At 37.4% G+C, this 20,111-nt stretch overlaps 1 protein-coding gene across 3 annotated transcripts in view; it reads left to right on the forward strand.

The window, feature by feature from the left end:
- Positions 1 to 20,111, forward strand: part of alk (ALK receptor tyrosine kinase) — a 408,994-nt gene that overhangs the window by 246,354 nt on the left and 142,529 nt on the right. For all 3 annotated transcript variants that reach the window (XM_023352508.1, XM_023352509.1, XM_023352510.1), the window contains one exon: positions 15,012 to 15,216. In XM_023352508.1, the coding sequence (XP_023208276.1) occupies positions 15,012 to 15,216 (205 nt within the window). The remainder of the gene's footprint in view (positions 1 to 15,011; positions 15,217 to 20,111) is intronic.

A 20,111-nucleotide genomic window follows, 5' to 3' on the forward strand; every position in this document is an offset into this window, starting at 1 on the left:
CTCTTTACCTAGCTGAGAGTTTTGCTCGCTGGCTGGCCCTCAGTCTGCTGCCAATCCCCAGTCAACCATCCCACACAATCATAAACCAACACAGGGGAAAACGGCTGCCTTCAAGTGGAAATGTGACTCTCTCACGCACTCATGCACATGCTAACACAAACACATTAATTCTAATCTGCGCAAATTAATTAACCATGCACACAAAATGCAGACTGTATGGTTTTTGCACATTAGCACAAATGGAAGACAAACACAATGTGTTTTATTTTATTTTTTCACCTTTACATGTGAGGGAGACTGTGCAGAAATGTAGAAAAAGGGCATATTTACAACGGTATAATTTTTAAATGAGTTATCACAACCAGCACTCTATAATGATTCATAATCACATAATATTCAACCTGCAGGAGATGTTATCATCTTTTATATGGAGTAATCAACAAGCGATCTTATCTACCTTCTAACAGACTTCATAGTTTCTCTGGCTGGATCGAGCTTTTGCCAGGAGGAAGTGGTTTTTTTTTACACTTAATGAATACTTGGATGCTTTTTTTCCGCTCAGAGGATCTACTAATTTATGTATTCATTCTTTTTTGTCTTGACTACAAAGGCAGAGTGTGTCCCAGTTCTTTATGCATTTCCCTTAGCTGTCGAAGCCTGAGCCTAGTTGCCAAGCAAGACTGTATAACTTCCGTAAACCTGCACACACTTTCAACACGCTTCTGAAGTTCATTTTTATTATTCTCTTTTTTTCTCTCTGTCAGTCAATATGCAGCTTTAATACGCGTCCTAACAAGTCACAGAATTGCAGCACGCTTGAAGGTTACTTAATTGGATTTCAAAATGATTTTTTTCCTGCTAAAGTGATTTTTGCTGTGCATAAGCAATGACCCTTTTTGCAATTTGCCAAGCAATGTGCTGAATTATTCTCTTCCTTTGACAATAAGGAGGCCTATAACACCTGTCTAACACCAGAACGACACTGTGCAAACATAAAAATGACAAGACAACTGCTGCCATTACCCCTTTTGAAGCCTTTTACTCTTGGTAATATTTATGTAGTAAGTATTCAGGAGGAAATTTACAAAGAAGATCAATCTACAACGGAGTTTTAGGGCCATTATAGACGAAGGGAAAAACAAACATGAGGCCATAGATGTGTAAATTTGCAACACAAAAATCAGAAATATTAAGGTTAACTTAAAATAATTACAAGAAACAAAGTTTATCTGATGTAAAAAAAATATGAAGTTGAAGAAGTTGACTAAGATTGAAGTGGTAAATTTATGAGATGCTCAAATATTCTGATTGTGTAAGGAGAAGAGCTGGACATTTGTCTGTATCAGAACATCTCCAAAGTGGAGATACGACATGAACGTCTTGAACGGGATCTGGAATAAATGTTTGAAATGGTGAAGAAGGAAAAGCTGCAACTTGATTGCATTTTTGAATTTTTTTTGCTTGGAAATTTCTCACTTTACAACATCAAAGAATATCCCAGTTTTAATATTGGAAATCTGTGCCTTTAATCATGTAAATTTTCATTATTTTTATTGCAAATGTATGACTTTTTGACATCCTAGAATGTCCGAGTTTTTCTTCTAAACATGTGAAACTAAATTTGAGTTTTGTAGTAGAAATGCAGTCTTCCAATGACACTTTGATCTGTAGCGGCTCTACTACTCTGCCATAGCAATCTCTTCAGGTTTTTGCTGTTGGCTTGCATCTACTAATTGGTTTTTCCCCTAAACTGGCTTCATAAAGCAAATCAGATTTTACTAAACACATTCAAATTCAAACACTTCCATTAAGTCCGGCAGACGGGAGCAATATATAACCTGTTGTTGCCTAAGGTTACAGTTGTCCTCTGCTCAGCTACTCTGAACTTTAAAAATGAACAATAAAAGTTGAAAATCAGTTCTAAAATGGACAGAAAGCCAATATAACGAGGATAAAACAGAGGTGATGTCCTTATGTCTAGAGGTGATGTTTAAAAGACGGGAAGCTGTGTTCTGGACAAGTTGAAGTTGAGGAAGACCAATACAGAGTCTGGTACAATAATCTAGAGCACATAAAGGCATGAACATCCTTCTCCTTGTCAAAATGATTTAAAAAAGGTTTAACATTTGGCGAGTAAATGCATAAGGTGGAAGCTGGATCTGACCGCAGAGGTGATTTGTTTATTAAATTTAAACTCCCAATTAAATATTACCCCTAAGTTCCTGGCAGTGTTATTTAACTTGATGAATGGATGAAAGGGCTGGAGTTCAATAATGATAAAGAATCTTTGCTCTCCTGTCTCATCATTGTCTTCACCACAAAACAAGTATGGAAGCTCTGATATGTTGTGCCTTTGCCCTTGTCAGAGCTCGTTCCTCTTTCTGGGATGACAGCATAAATGTACAGCCTTTAAACAGCACAGTATCCTGTCTTCAGAACCACACCTTTTCGTAGATCAGTGCATTTCTCTGTAAGACAGTGCAGAAGAAGAAAGAATAGATATGCATCTGCCTCCAGCCCTGGCTTGTTCCTACTATGCAGAAACTTTTTTTGATCCAAAATATTTCCAAATGGAACATTTTCATCCAGCAGGGTATTAGTCATCCAGTTTTTTTGTTACAAATGTTTGATTTAGTTGACACATGTCATGCATGGTTTGACATTCTTCGTAACAGTTAGGCTGCCTTCCACTTATAGCTGTTTCCATCTTAAATGAAAGGTTAAAACAGGATCTTTTGAGTTCAGTTTCATACTGAGAAAATCTCCAGATTCAAAAAAAAAACTGCACAAACATTCTACCTAATAGACCTACAGAGTTTCAATCAATCAGTCAGTCAAGTTTATTTGTACAACACCTTTCAGCAACAAGGCAGTTCAAGGTGCTTTACATAAAAACATCATAAAAACACAAAGGTACAAGTCATAGGAGACGCCACAGTCAACAACTGAAACATTACATTTTACCAAGTGTCATCAATGCACATAAAAATGTTGGTCAGTGTTTCATTTATTATGAAAAGTCATTCAAAACAGGTAGGTTTTTAAGTCTAAATTTAAAAGAACTCAGTGTTTCAGCTGTTTTGCAGTTTTCTGGAAATTTGTTCCAGATTTGTGGTGCACAGAAGCTGAATGCTGCTTCTCCATGTTTGGTTCTGGTTCTGGGGATGCAGAGCAGACCAGAACCAGGAGACCTGAGAGGTCTGCAAGGTTGATACAACAACAGCAGATCTTTAATGTATTGTAGTGCTAAACCGTTCAATGATTTATAAACTAACAACAATATTTTAAAGTCTATTCTCTGAGCTACAGGGACCCAGTGTAGGGACTTTAGAACTGGGGTGATGTGCTCCATCTTCCTGATATTAGTTAGCTGTATTCTGGATCAGCTGCAGCTATCTGATTGATTTTTTTAGGCAGACCTGTGAAGACTCTGTTGCAGTAATCAATTCAACTGAAGATAAGTGCATGAATGAGTTTCTCTAGATCTTGCTGGGACATTAGTCCTTTAGGACTGGATCTATTCTTCAGGTGATAGAAGGCTGACTTTGTAACTGTCTTTATTTGGCTCCAAGGGTTCAGGTAAGAGTCCATCACTACATCCATATTTCGGGCCTGACTCTAGCTGTGATAGCTGATTATTTAAAAATAGTTACTATCATTTGAATCTTAAGCCTAATTTAGAATAAAGGTAAAGGTGAATTCTATGCTAAGGCAAAATGAGTAAAGGGGTCCGTTCATTCAAGGCCTCTTTTAGCCCCTGAGAATTTTGAGACCAATTATACTGTAGGTGAGCCATTTTTTCTAACTATATCTGTGCTTATTGTGCTGATAAATAATTTAAACTTGAAGAAGAAAAGACTAATGCATTGACTATAAGTCATAAAATTGATGCCGCAGGTTTGAAAAGTCAGAAGGGTGTTTCTTATTGGGAGGATTGTTGACTTAAAGAACAAAGCAGATGCAGAAGTAAAATGTTTATGTGACATTTTTAAGAGGTCCACCACTTGCGCTTCTCAGTGTGGAGCTGCATAAATGAATACATGAAGAGTGCACTGCTGTCCTTGTTTATCTGGAACTGACAGTTACAGATGGGTCTACTGTGGACTCTAAAGACGTACTGTACTTCCTCCTTACTGGGTTACCACTGGATTCCTCTCGGCTGCTGGAGACACAGCATCAGTGGTTGCCCACATGCGAACACTGTCAAATGTTCTGTTTAGAATGCACAAATTGGCTGCCGTGGGGATTTCAGCGCAGGTCTCTGTCATGGTGGAAGTGCTTTGTTTTTTCTTTGTTCTTGTACAAAATGTGTTGCCTTAAAAGGCTGCAGGTCTATGTGATGAAAAAAACTTTGTAGCATAACAGAATCAATCACAGCTAATGTTACCGTTGTTTCCTGCCTTGCTGTCAATCAAAACAAAGTAGTGTTTTTAATTCGGATAAGTGAACAAATTCAGTTACTAAGAACATGGGATTTACAGATTGCATGAAATACAGGTTTTGCTTAGGGATCTGAATAATCTGGCGTTTTAAATTAATCTTAAATATTTGCACACATAAGGAAAAAATCCTGTCAATGTGTCCAAATTAATGTTTTATCTAGTCTTTGAATGCGGAGATTAGAGTTTACCCCTTGTTGTCCCACGGGGAAATTTCTGATAAAAATACTATATTAAATATTATATCTTGTGAAACTTTTATATATAGCATACTTTACATGTAAATCTGAAAGTTCTACAAAATGACACTAAAAAATGTGTTTTCATATTGCAGTGTTTATCACACAGACACAATCTAACAAAAGGACAAAAAGAATACAGACAGAAATATCATGCACATTTCCTCAGTATTATATTCAGGAAAACTAAGGCGGCTGAAATATGACTTTACTCAAAACGCACCATTCATCGTTTAATGTATTCTCTTGGTGCGTAGCGGTTCCAGGTAGTTGTCTAGTGGATGGTGGGATGCACATGATGAAGCTGTTTAGTTCTGCTAGATTGGGAATGGTAATATCAGGGCAGTTTGAAACATTTTGTGAAAGCAAGTAGAACAATTAGGAAATGCTCTAGTAAACCAAATGCCTTTAAGTTTGTGAATGGCAAAACAGTCCAGTTTGTTTCTTTAATAGATGTCAGCAGTGTTTTGGGTAGATTTCATTATTCGATGTGAGTTCATGAGATTTAAGGTCTCAATACAGGATCATATTAAAATATATATATTTTAACTTTAAAATTACAGTTTAAAAGTGAAATAAATAACCCTTTTTGCTGGATTTACAAAATATTCTAATTAACTGAGAAAATATGTTTTGGGTTTTTATTAGAAATATACTGGAGGATTAATTGTCAGGTTTATCTTCACATTAGGATGGACATGGCTTTTGTCTTCTGTGAACTTTTTGACCTTGTTGTAATGATCCAGAGAAGGCAGAGATGATCAGTCATCCATTAGCAGCACGATTATGTCTGTCATCAGACTAGCTTAGAAATGAAGCTAGTCCGTGTCTATGCACAAACATTATTTATGAATAGAGTGCAAAAAAAGGGGGGGCTGTAGACAGTGGGAAAAAAAATCATCCCTAGAGGATCCAAGTGCTAAAGGAAAATCTACATAGAGCCTTTAGATAAATGGTTTTGGAATTAAACTGTGAACTCTACCGGCAAGAATCATAATGTGCATTGTTGAAAAATCCTTCGGTCATCTCCTTGTATTTTGGCCAAAGGGCCAAATATATATCACACTAAAATAAGAAGAAGTGACCAAAAAGTAAAAGGTATAGGAAATCTGAAAGTCTGGTAAAAATGTATAATAAATCCCAACAATAAGCACACAATCCTGCAGGATATCAGAGGATGCAAAGAATCAACATACTGACTGACTCAGGAAACAATACACAAGATCATATTTATGCGTGCATATGCACTGAAAGGACACATATTGGAATCAGCTGACCATCTAGAATGAAAAACATAAACCAGGACTTAGAGGCTAATTAAAACCGAGACATTGTATACAAATTTGACTGCAGAAAAGCTTTACAGATCTTGGAAAACAAAACCAAGACTCAAAATTCTAGACTGGAAACTGTCTTTCATGTTAATGTTCATGGTGCAGAAATTGCAAATGGAGCGGCTCGGCAGTGGCTGGTATGTGGCGCTGTTCGTTCATTTGGGAACGGCCCAGATTCTATTATAGCTCTGAGTATAAACAAGGCCACTTAATCAGTCAGCTCGTTGGGCCCACACACTTCATCCCTCAGGCTGAAATCACCGCTAACCATGCTTAAATCATTACTTAAGCTCTCTCCTTACTTCCTTATTTACTCTGCCTGACATGGCGACACTTCGCTGAATTTCTGAATTTCTCATCTTTGTTACGATCTGCATTACATACTTGATAGCTGACTAAAAATAGCATCGGGGAGCAGTAGACTGGTGATTATTTGTCACCTGGAAAACAGAAATTTACATAATGTAAATATTTTATTCTCACTGTGAAGTTGCAACAAATTAGCGTACACAAAAATGTGACTAATCACAGGTTCAACATTTATGAGCATTTAACATCAGTCTGTAACATGCATGCCAAATAAGCATTCCACAAGGAATTTATTTTAAGTTTAGAGGTACAGAAAGCATACAGCATCATGCTGAACCATCTTTTATAGCTGCAAGTATTTTTGGGCATGTCTACCAGCTTTAGACCCCAAGAGACTGGGATTTTTTTTCCCATCCTTCTTTGCATAAACAGCTCAAGCTCAGCCAGATTGGATTGAAAACATCCCCAAACATCTTTTCTCAGATCCTCAATTATATTCCAATCTGAACATTAACTGATGTATTTTAACACATGAGTACATTTCATTTTAGCTCTGTCTGCATGTTATCTTATATTATTTGTGTTATCTTATTAATTTTCTGTAAACAGTATTTTAAAATATAGGGTTTTTTTATCTTTCAAAATTTTCAGTCTAATGAACAAACTGTTTAATATGAATGCCTTCAGGTACTGTTTTAACCAAATGACTTTTTTTCCCTTCGTACATAAGAGTCAAAGCACATAAAAAAGACTCGAAAGTAATTCAGGGTTCTGTAATTATACACAGGATGTTGTTTTAAAATAACTGGAGAGTTGAATCTACAATGAGCAAAAATGCCTCAAAAAATGTTTTTCCAATAATTGGTTTAGTGTTAAATTACTCATCCTGCAGCAAGTAACAAGGATAAGATATTAGAGTTGTGACTGTGGGAAGCAGCCTTGTTATACATTCAGAACTGGTTCAACCACAGTTTTGTCATTTTCGCAGTTTTATCAATTTTTAGGAGCTGTAAGAGGTTTCTGCAATGCATCATTATAAAATTATTCATTCCCATTCCCTAAACTACATCTGCTCTGCTCTTGGTTCACCAGGTAAATAAACATTTATGAACAACTACTGGATGGGGGAAGTTTATTACATTAAAAAGTAAAAATGTTGTTGCTACAGTTATTTGTGTTGAATATAAGCAGATGTTCCAAACTGCAATTAATCAGCTTTCTGCATTCAGCAGAGAATGTACCTGACCTGATTCAGAGAAACCTGTTGCAGTCTTGCTATTGTTGCTGCTCCAGGATACAAGTAGGTGGTTAGGAAATATGTTCTTGTTCATGGAGTAAGAAAGCAGCAGAACAGTGAGTCATAAAAAATTGTAATTTGTGAACAGAATCTTTTCTGTAGGAAACAGTACTTTGTTTAGACCTAAATTGGTTGCTGGTGAAAGTAATGATGTTTAACAAGCCAACTTGCTTCTCATGTTTTCCAGTTTTGTCTGCACCCTTTTCTACCACATTTTTCTTTCCACTCAACTTTCCATTAACATGCTTGGATGCAACACTCTTTAAACAGACAGCTTGTTTAGAAATGTCTCTCTACTAGAACACTGAAGTCAGCAGTGTTTCTCATAATTGTGTGGGCCGTATAGCAGAATATATCTCTGTACTAATTGTCTGTAAAACTTTAGGTTTAGTTTTAGGTTGTCATTAACTGCAAGCTTTAATCAACAAAAACAAACTTTTGAAATACATCACTCTGGCAGCAATTTTTGTACTTGGTATCTTTTTAAGTTTATTTTTTATAAGTTATTGAGATGACTCTATACATGCTTCAGCAATTTTTCAGTGACATGTTGTTGTTTTTTCAGGGGGTGGGGGGAGGTTTGTTGCTTTAAAATATTTAGATTTATTATTATCTGACATCTTTTTGTGTTTTTTTTTAAATATCTTTGACATTCCATTAACAGTGAAGACATTTTCTGGCAAAAACATCTAAACTGGATATCAGCTCATAGTCCAAAGTCTGACCAGTAGTGCCCCATTCTTGGCTTAGCTATGAAGTATATTTTTGGATTTGTCCATAATATGCCTGTGTAGGATGCATAAGTGAAGACTTTATGAGATGGAGTTAAATAAGTAAAACATTTTATTAAGCAATGCAGATATGTTTACAGATTAGGCAACATTTAGAGATTAAGTTAGTTTGAATTTAGCGATTTGATGGAGGGACAGCCCCAATAAAATCCCCCCTGAAACTAGAGTTACGCTGCCTTTTATAGGAATGCGGGAGCACACCTACAGTTCTCTGTGTGGCACCACTTCTTGTGTTAATTGGATCTCCGAGCTGCGGTCTTTATCCCTACATGTCCATATATGGCAGCCTGCAGATGTAAATTGTGTAGGCCTCACCTTGAGTGTGTTACTGAGGCCTAAATATATAACCTACTTTCAGATACTACAGATTGATCTTTTTTTCATCCATCCATCCATCCATGCATGCATTTTCTTACACTCTTGTCCCTATTGGGGTCGGGAGGTGCTGGTGCCTATCTCCAGCTAACGTTCTGGGCGAGAGGCGGGGTACACTCTGGACAGGTCGCCAGTCTGTCGCAGATCTTTTTTTCTTCTTTTTTAACTTCTTTTGCCCAGCTGCCTTTTGAAAACTGACCTCGGTTCTTACATAAGTTAAAATGTGAGGAGTTTCCTGACTCCAGGCCCAAAATTTAAATACCCCAATATTTGAGCCACTTTATATCAGATTTGTCTTGTTACACTCTGCTCTACCATAATGGAAAAGAGACAGAGCACCACCAGATTGTTCATGTATCCCTGGAAGAAGAAGCTTTTGGAGGACACTATAATCCCAGGCTTTATTTTAATGACAGTGTTCTACCAGTGTAATACAAGGAATGAGAAGAATCTCATTCCTTGTATTACAAGCAACCCTACACGTTGATGTCTCAGTGTTTGCACTATACAGGACTCATGCTAGCTCTCTTATTTTCCTTTTCAGTCAAAGTAGGAGTCATTAGAGAAATGACTTTCCATTTGGCACTTGTAAACAAACCATTTGCTATCCATGTAATTAAACCATGAGACATCAGTGTATTGTTTGTTGTGATACATTCATAAATTATTGAGAAAAATGGTTACAAAAATGCTCAAATCTTAAGTAATTTAATTAAAAACATTTATTTTACACCCTATTCTCATTTCTTTATAGCCATATCTCCATTTAGGCCCAATATTCTCCCAAAATGTTGCTGATTATGAACCCTGATCAAAACTAAATTATAGTGAATGACTTTCTCCTTATAGATGTAAATCATAGGAGTTAAACAACCACATTTCCTTACAACAGACCGCGCACAGTAGTATGAGCAGAGTGCAGAAAATTACTTTAGACATCCTATTGTGGAACATCTCACAGCAGCCGTCAGACTTTGATGTTTTCCTTTGACAGAATCATCTTCTTCGCTGCCCACTCTCATCACAAGATCATTGTCTGAAAGTTTACTTTCCCTCTTTCCAAAGAGATCCACTCACATCTACCTGCAACCAACTCTGAGCAAGCCGTGCACTGGTGGCATCTAGGGTTGTCAAAATATTTGATCCTTTGATATGATCAATACTAAAAAAAAATCCCACAATTTTAAAAGATCCTAACTTGTGTCAAAATTGGTAGCTGAATCTGTCATCTTGAAGTTTGTTCAGCTTCAATAATCTTATGAGCTTCCTACATGGGTGGTCATTTTGATGCAAAGTTATAATTATAATACAAGTTGACTGAAATTACTGCAAAAGAAACCTTTTTATGTCTGAAAGCACTCAAAAAACACCAAAGAGTTGGAGCTGAGGGGAAACAAAACATTCAAGTTTAAAATTCTTAACCACGGTCTAAAAGTGCAACATCTATTATTCCCTTTGAAAATGAAAACACAACTGATTTATCAACTGAAATTTTTCCTCTCCAAAGCTCCCCCCAACCTGTTGGATATTACGTTTTTAAGGGGAGGTCAAGTTGAAAGCCGTCAGATTCCAACTGAGCAATTGATGCCCACCTACAGAAAACACCTGTTGATACCAAACTATGAAAACCGCTCAGTTGGAGCACACTTTTGAAGCAGAAATGATTACTAGACTATCAAAAGATGTTTTTTTACCAGCTCACATACATCTGTTTTCTGGTGTGAACAGAATCTCTGAGGGAAGAATGAGAGCTGTGATTGAGAATGTGTGGTAGCCAAATATTTGGAGCCCCTGGGCCAGAAGCTTGTGCTGGCCCTGAGTTAATGCATTTTGCTATAAGAGGATTTGGGAGCATAAACAATTTGAATGGCTTGTATTTCTTCTTCTTTTAGCCATTCAGTTACAATTTTATTTTCTGAACAAAATATCTAGCAGTTTATGACATAGAATGCAAGAACAGACCAAGAGCCACAACTGATTGAATCTGTAACAGAAAAATGTTTACCATGTTTTGGAAGTGAAAGACAACTTTACTTTGAGATGAAGTTATCTAGTTTCTGTTATTCTGAAGCTGGCTTTGTTTTCCAAGGCTTACATTCAAGTAATATTTTTGGAATGTGGCTGATGAGTTCAGTGTTTTATAGGCTGAGATCCTATTTCATTTAATTTTCGGGGATCCATGGAGTATCCAGTTCCAAAGTGAAAGAAGTACTGAATGCTGAAGAAAATGGCAGCTACTTGTTTTATGTAAAATCATCTTATCCTTCAATAATTATTAGAAGATGTTGCTAAATTGAAATGTAAAGCACTGTGTAATTAACATTTACCACTCGCCTTAGTCGACTCACATTGATGAAGCTGTGCCGACAGGGGTGGCCCATTTCAGGTTTCTGATATGGGTGACATGGGGAACTGCCCAGGGCGACATCTCTTCAGGAGGCGAAATGATGAGACCTCCCTCCCCAGGTCCTCTGCCAGGGATGTGGACCTAATGAAAACGCTTAAGTAACGCACTTTTGGGAGAGGGAGTGAGGTGCAGGGGAGCCACAGGGGTTTTTTGCCCAGGGTGCCAAACAGGCTGTGTGCCAAAGTAGGCCCTCTGATCCGATGATCGAAGTCACCAAGCTCTGCTGGGCAGCAGCATCCACAGGTGAAGCTGAAGCAGAAATCTACTAATGGAATAAAACAATTTGCTCCACAGTTTGCTGTTGAAATTTCTACTGTGTGGTAATTGCTCCAAAAACAAGTGTTTCCACTCTTTATTAAAACCGAAATACAAGAGTTAATGGGTCTTTGCCCCCCTGCTCCAGCACCCCGCAGGCTGAGTTTTAAAACCTTTCTGTCAAATTGCTTCTAGCTTTGGAAGAAAACATTTGGCCCCAGTGTTCTGTAGCCTTCACCAAACTGTCTCCACTCTGTTAGAGAGATGCAAATTAGGCATAACTGGAACACTCTAATTTAGGGGCCCTGAAATTGTGAAGTTATTCAGAACCTCACAGGATAAAGAAATGTGGTGGTTATCAGGCCAGGATAAAAGTGAAGAAAAAAAAAAGAAAAACACTTCAAGAAAAATGTGAGAACATCCACTAATGGCTTCTGATGCTTCTCCTGTTTTTATAATGACGTTCACCGACTCTTGCTTCAAACCGCATGTCAAATTCAGATCTTTCTGTTGATTAACATGCAAGAAAGTTTATAAATAAGAGAAATTTTAGCCAAGGATTTAACCGTTTATGTACAGGAGGAATACGCAGTACATTTACAAGAATGTTTCCAACATCCAACAGGGTAATTTTGACTAAGTAGAATTGTGGAAAAGTAAACTTTACTTTGAAAAGACATTAATATTTATAGTGGCACCAATCAGACTTTTGTGGCACCCAGTAAGGCTTCCACACTGGTGTTAAATATTAACGCAGGTTGTTATTGCATCAATATGATATAATCACTGACTGGCAGAAGATTTTAGATGTTTCTAGTTAATGTTTCTAAGTGATCAAATCTTATCTTGGACACTAAATGAGAGAAACCTTGAAGCTATTGATTGTTGTCAGAAGAAGATGGACCACATTGTTACCTGATGCTTTGTTGAATTTCAAGGCACCTTAGACAACAAACAGATCCAATTAATCTACAACAATATATAATCAGTTTACCCCAATCAGACAGAGTATATTTCAATTAGACAGATTCCAATTTGATCTGAGTCATAAAACAGTGCAGTCAAATTTTGTATGTTATGTTATGTTATGTTACTCGCTGAGGGTGGAGTTGCTAATTGTATGCCAATAGATGTTTAGTTAATCTGGTTCTTTTACAGTCTTCATTAAAAGTCTTAAATGCTTATTGTTTAAGCGTGTCGTGTCACTGGATACGTGTCCGGTGGAACTTTAACAGCACGGTGGCACTAGAAACTGCATATATACTGCTATATCCAAAAAGGTTTTCCATAATGACAAGCCTCACCTTCTGTTTGTCTTGCATTCAGTCATGTTCTGTTAATTTCTTTAGCTTGTTTAGTCAAAGTATGCTTGAAGTGTAATTTCTGAAAATACAGAATCTTTCAGTTGCTTGAGTCCTTGGATAAGTTGCACAACTACTCTGCAGTACAACTTTTTGCCAGATTAGTTTTTCTTTCTTAACTCCAGTGGACTCCATTAAGATAATAGAGTAAATCGGCAAGTCAGAAGGGAAAGACATGACCTGCGGCAAAATATCAAAACCTAACAGTCTAACCAAGGTCAGGTATATGGATTTATTTTTTTCAGCCTCCTAACATTTTGTGATATGTCTGGAGGTTTAAAATAAAGTCCACCCCTATCATAATATATTGTTTCCCTCCAGTATCTTACACAGAAAATGGTTTCTGAACTCTAAGCTATATGAATTTCCTAAATAAGACAAACTTTATTTTTTGTGTTACAGTTTCTTTAGTGTAATGGAATGCAATATAAACTGAGACAACATACTTTTTTTTTTTAAATTAAAAAAAAATCTGTAGCACTACTCTCCTATTCATAGCTTTTTGGAGAGTGGCACTTACTCTACACAATCCACAACTTAACATTTACACTTAACATTTCAAATACTTGGAAAAATCAACTTTCAAGATATCCTAATATGTAAGCACATACATAAACATAAAGTTTAAAACAATTTTCACTGATAAGCATCACAATGCAATTCTCAGTCAAACAGTAAGCAAAATAACATTCTATGAAAAATACTTCATTAATAAACAAACATAAAAAAAAACAATAAAATGAATGTATAAGCCCATAAGTGCAGCGAGCACAGGGGGTGTATTTCAAAATTTTGGTGCTACAAACAGGAAAGATTAATTCTTGGTATGAGACTTACCACGAGGCAAATTTAAAGATGATTGGTAAAACCGGCAAAAAATCTTTTGGAAAAACAAAGAAAATAGAATCATTTTCAATGCAGCTTTTAACAGCAGCTTAGATATGTTTCTTAAATTTTCAAAGCAGTTCTGATTTAATTAGAATGATGCCCAAGTGAAACATGACTCTTGATAAAAAGAAACTCAACTCAGTTGAACAGAGAAGATATTGCTCAATTATTGCAAGTAATAATCAAAATATATTATCTGCATTGAACCGAGGAAAACTGTCAATTAACCATCAATTTATTTCTAGACAGTTATTAAATTGTGCAATTTTGGAATCTTAAATTGAGTTACTAGAAATTAATGCAGAACTGACTGAGATGTTCTTATAATTGCCAAAACATTGGAAATTAAATTATCTTAGCATTTAAAAACAGACCTTCTGATATTTATTCGTCAAATATTTTCTCTATGCAAACAAATGTACCAATGCTTGTAGACTTCTAGATGAGGTGAGCTTTGCTCAGAAGTGTTAAAGCTGCACTAGTAATGATCATTGCCTACTTTGTGTATTTATTTTCTATTATAAATATAAACATGCAAGATTCATCCAACAAAGTCTGTTTAGCAGTAAGAGTTGTAGACTTTAATATTATCTGACCCTGTGGAAGCTCATATTTTCATTATACAGAGGCTAAAGTGCAGTCACGCATTCTGGAAATGGAACCAATATAAAAACAGAAGAAATACATCAACCCCTTTTGGAGAGAACAATTCAGTTTTATTTCTGCGGCAGTGAGAGCATCTCATGACCTTCATACACATGCAGGGATGAACTACAGCACCACCATGAACAGCTCCTGTGAATCATACAAAATAGGTTTTATTTTCTGTTTTGCATGTTTTCTCCTCATCAAAAATACTCCGCGGCGCAAATAGAAATTGCATTTTCTTCCTTTTAACTTGAAATTCTTTGTGCTTCCACAGACGTGCGCCTTTCTGAATCTAATCAGCATCCTGCTTGATTGAGCACCATAGTTTTGAAAGTCAGAAAGAATTTGCTTAAAAACTTTAAAGAAAATTTGCTTTGATTTTTCATCTGCAACATATTCATCACTTTTCTTTCCCGTCAGACTGCAGGATACATTGACTTTTCATGCATTTTCAGAAAGGGCTACTTTGAGCAAGATTTTAAAAACGATTTCATACCACACTCCATCTAAATTCTTTACAGCTTTATGTTCTTGAAATTGAAACTTTAATAAGCTTGAGGTTTTAAGAAAATGCAAATAAGCTCTCTAAAACTTTGCCCTATTTTCTCAGTAAGACTCTGTTCCTAAAACAAGTTTTCACCCTGAACCTCTTTCTCGATATCTTCCAGGTCAGTTCCTCTGGGTTAACAGTTCAGCGTTTGGAGGTCCCTGGGTGATGAGCCCCTGGCTATGGGGGAGTGAAGGGCCATGCAGCCTGGACATGGCTGTGTTTTTCCACCCCAAACAAAGCGGACAGTACACGGTTTGGGTCATAGAACGAGACAAGCCACCTGTCGCTGCCTTCTCCACCGACGCTCTGCCACGCATCACAGGGTAAGTTAGCTGGGGGGGGTTTATCCGGAAAACGCAGTACATGTTGTACATCTGTCCAGAATCAGACTTACACAGGTTTAAACATGGTTGAATGCAGATGTACTCTCATGGGAAAAACTCTTTACACCCTTGCTGCGTCCGTGGGAATTCACAGGTATAACAGCAGCCAGGTGTTGCAAGTCAAATGCACTTGATTGGCTGATCATTAGATAATCAAGTGTGGGTGCACCTATCACAGCAGGAGATTTTAATTTTTTTGTTTCTGAGAATATTGCATTGGGTTAATCACACCTATGTTCAAATTTTCCAAATTTCTTTGCTTTTCATACAGGAAACAGTAGCAGTATTTTACAATGAAGTGATCAAAAATAAGTAAATAAATAAAGAAATTAATAATATGTGTAAAATATTAATAAAAATATGATTGTCAGAATGGACATCACTTTGGTGGGCTGATTAAAAGGTTTTTAAAGATTACAAGGAAGTATATTGTAGGTTAAGGTTCCAATCATCAATTATTGCGCTGATATTACTTTTTTTTTTTTTTCTCTGAACTAATCCCTTATTAGCATCATGTCTGTGTTCCTCTTTTGGGCTTTTCATTGAGATGTGAGTCTGACCTTTTCTCTTTAAGATGAATGTGCTTCAGATTATAGCTTGTAAATCAGCTGTTGCATTTTTGTTTCTTGCTGTTTTCGTGTGTAATCTCCAACAGCATCGGACTCGAGTGGAATGTCATAGACTGTGAATGTCCTGTCTCATGAAGCGTTGGTTTGCTGGAGAGAATGCTCATTAACATTTATGTGGTTATGCAAGCGTTCAGGCCTCTGTACGCTGTTATGGGAGAGTAGCAGGGATGCGCTCATTACGGCTGTGACGAATTAGACTGTGCATTGTGTTGGGTCTTATTTGTAGTCAGCTACTGCCGCCCACATACACCATCTCTGCCAGCCGGAAACTCACTCGAACACATTTCTGCTCCGATGGGAGAATGCCTGATTCATAAAAAATATAGATGAAAACAAAAGCCAGGAGAGCCGCTTGCACACCTTAGAAGTAAAGGTTTTGGTGCTAATTACTTATCTTTGCATTGAATTTCTGTCCTTTGTTTTGACATGTTTGCTAAATCAAATCATTAAGGTGTTTAGCACAGTCTGGAATACATTGTTCCAAAGCCATTATTTTTTCATCACACATTGTTTACATGGAGTGCAAATATTTCAATCCTGCAAGGTCAAAATTCTGTTTTGTATTCACACTTTCTTTGTTGGAGTTACCTGGGGGCTTTGGCTTCTTCCTGGTTTTCAAATGGTGTAGCTAAGGGCTGAGGTCCCTGAAGTACTGCTGACAACCTCATTGGACTAGAAAATGAGGCTCCAAAAAGCTCTTTTGGAGAGCCATTGTGTATTTCACAGGCACATAGGTCCATTTTTTAGCACAGTGGAGTAAGAAATTGTTACCTTCAGTTGTGTCGTTGTCAGCACTGATCTCAGGATGAGTCAGCTGCAACCTATGGCCGAGCTCATGCAGAACATTTCAGCTGGATTTACAGGAGGAGATTTGCCTGTGTCTGACATCCTTCTTCAGGAATGTTTCTCCTCGCTTCCTTCTGTGGGTTAACTTGCTAGCTACTTGAGTTAAGTTAACTCCCACAGATCACACCCTTTAATGGATGTTCTCCACTTTTTCACAACATGCTCTTAAAGTTTGCCCAGGTTAGGTTTTTGCATCTTGAGTTACAAATGGCAGAGGAGATATTTTTATCTTCTATTTGTTTGTCAAGCCACCGGTAGTTACACCTTGTCAGTTTATTCATTCGAGCACCATGATTAATTACACCTATCTGAGGACTCTGGGGTTACTCACAGAAAGAATGTCCACCATGTGACTGTCTTTGTATGCTCATTTAATTATGGGTTAGGATTAGGGGGATTAGACAGCATTCAGCAGTAGCAGAAAACAGATGCAAACATCAAATCAAAGAGATATAATAAAATCGAACTCAATACAACACCTCTCACCCTAATCTCTGTCACCTCATGCGCTGGAAGAACAATTTGTGAGATGGAGAATAGAACCGCAAACTTCAGCTCTGTCCAATCCCGGTGGAGTGAGGGGGACCCTGTCGAGGCTCTCAGGCCTGGATGCTGGAAGAGTCCTGAATCAAAGCTGCTGGGGTTGGAACATGGGGGAATTTACCTCATGTGCATACAGGTGCTCTGCTGCAGTCCCACAGCTTCTGGGTCTCTTCCAAGTAGATCCAAGGCATTATTGATCCATCTGGGTATCAGAGAGGACCTTATGGAGGGAAAAACCACCTTTTCTCTTTTTTGTGGCAGACTTTTAAGCATCTTGACCTGAGACTGCTCAAAGGTCATGCTCACATCACAGACTGACTTTTTCCATTGTCGCGCTAGTCACAGTTCATGTTTTGGGCCGAACATCTGTTCAGCCTGCACTTCCATTCAGCACCCTTCAGCCTCACTTCATGTTCTCACCAGATGCTTAGGAGGCATCACCTCACCCTACTGAACTCTCAACGGTGATTTAAGGTCAACTGTTGCTGCCATCACTTTAACTGAGATTACAGGACTGACTTTGCTTGTGTAAAGTCAGTCATTACACAATACTGATTATTCATTTGAAAGTTAATGGTTACAAAATACTGATTATACATGATCAAAATTAGGCATTTCAGAACATTTGTTATATATATATCAAGCCTTCTATTAAGGCTAAAATCATCAGTACAATATTCATTCTTAAGTCCAACAACATGAATTTCCCGGGCACCAACAGATTACATGACTATCAAAAGTCCTCATGGGGAGAAGGCCAACTCCTACTCCAGCTTCTTCGACATAAAAATACTGTATATATGAAGCATATCCCAAAAGAAATTTGACTTTACAATTTGACCCCTTGAAATTTGCAATCTGTCTCTTTAAGAAGCTCCCTCTCTTTCTGACACTCCACCTTCAGCATGGCATCAGAACTGTGCTTCTCATTATACTTTTACCATTGTTCCTAGTAGCTTTGCACTGAGAAGTAATTTATATGATAAGCTCAGCAGACGCGAAGTTCCACCAGGTGTTTGCTTATTGCTGCTGGCTAGTCTGAAGGGTGGTGGTGTGAGGATAGGGCGCTCTGTGAGGTGGAAGCTGAGCTTGGAGACTGCAGCTCACTGACTGCATCAAAGCAACACTCTGGGTGTGTGTTTAATGAGGTAATAACATTATAACATGGTGTATAATGCAAAAAATGCAATTTTACATAATCATCCTTCTGCCCCTCATTTATTAGTGACTGTCTGCAGGATATGATGTCAAGGTGAGATAGTTGCTAGCCAAGGGAACAGCTAATGGAGTAAATTTCCAACTCCAAATACAGCATATCTGTCTGATCAGATATCTTGCTTATCTTCTCATCTTTTTCAATATGTTACACAGTGAAAGTCAAAGTCTACAATAAAGTGAAGGAGCATGTTTTCATTGTGCTAGTATGCTTTGAAATTACTTTCTGACTTTACTCTTTTCTGCAAATGGGGATTAAATATAACTTGATATGGCTATATTTTACTTTTATATAATTAAAAATAAAGTTCTACCAAAACTGGACAAATTCTTGCGTTGCTGTAATAAATTTGCGGCTTAAACTTTTAAATGTCACTGTTTATTTGTTCTGACACGCTAAAATGTACAGAAAATAAAAGCGCATTTCTCCTCCATCTCCCCTCCAAACAGCCTGCAGCCTGTCACAGTCTGCCAGCAGAGCATACTGTGTGAATGTTGTTTGTCCCAGAGGCAGCCAGTGGCAGAGTAAAAAGTAAATCACCTGCTGCTCCCTCAGGTTAGACGGGATCCTTTAAATTTTTTACATTTTAAATATTGTTTTGAGCGTTTGTGTCAACAGCTTTGCACATTACTCATGCAGCCAGGCTACAAACGTTAAAATCCTGTTCATGTAATAATGCAAAGACTATGCTGTAATCCAGAAAAGATTCCGCATTGGTGTTTTTAGTTAAGTGATATTAAATCTTTAGCTGAGGTTTTAAAAGGCGCAAACATTCTTGAGTGCACAGTACTGCCATTATCTATAATATACTGTATAATATATAATATAATATAATATAATACCATCTATAATAATGTATGGAATAACTAGACTCGACAAAGATAAAAATAACTACTGGTATGTATGAACTGTAGCTATGTGAATTTTTTTTCATTAAACTGGCATTTCTTATAGATATATTCCCTCTTCATACTGAGACCAGGAGGCAGATGCAGCATGCCGAATCAAATGTTACGTGCAAACTGGAGTATAGAGTAAGAAAAGTGCCATATAGGGAACAACAAGGCAGATGGGAAGGTCCGGCAGCCCCCCCCCCCCGATTGCCTCTTTCTGCACCATTTTGTAATGTGCTTCTGTTTTTTAGCTGATTCAAACAGGAGAAAAACTTGCAGGAGGAGAATGACTGGTAATCCTTATCTCTTCTATAGTTTTTTAATATGTGCACATTAGAGTAATTAGCCAATGTTTTACAAAAATTCTTGACCTGCCATCTGTCATTTGAGCCCTAACTCTCGTTTTTATTTGTCTCTGATCAATCTTATACAGATAAATTAGCAAGTTATTTGTGTGAGTGCTTTGATGCACATGCTTGCAGGTGTGAGGGGGCAGTTTAGCACTTTCACAAACAGCTCTTCCTATTTTCACTGTGGGAGAAATTATTTAGCTCTATGTTGCCCTGTATTATCCATAAGTTTAAGGCCAATAAAATGAAACCGACAAACACTTATTGTCGACCAAAACAAGAGGATTATCTTTCAGTTTCAGGCTTGATATGGAGCCTGTGGGACTCCGTTTAGTTTAAACTGCACAAAAATGTTCAG

The sequence above is a fragment of the Xiphophorus maculatus genome, chromosome 19 (genome assembly GCF_002775205.1).
Source record: "Xiphophorus maculatus strain JP 163 A chromosome 19, X_maculatus-5.0-male, whole genome shotgun sequence".
Taxonomy (NCBI): Eukaryota; Metazoa; Chordata; class Actinopteri; order Cyprinodontiformes; family Poeciliidae; genus Xiphophorus; species Xiphophorus maculatus.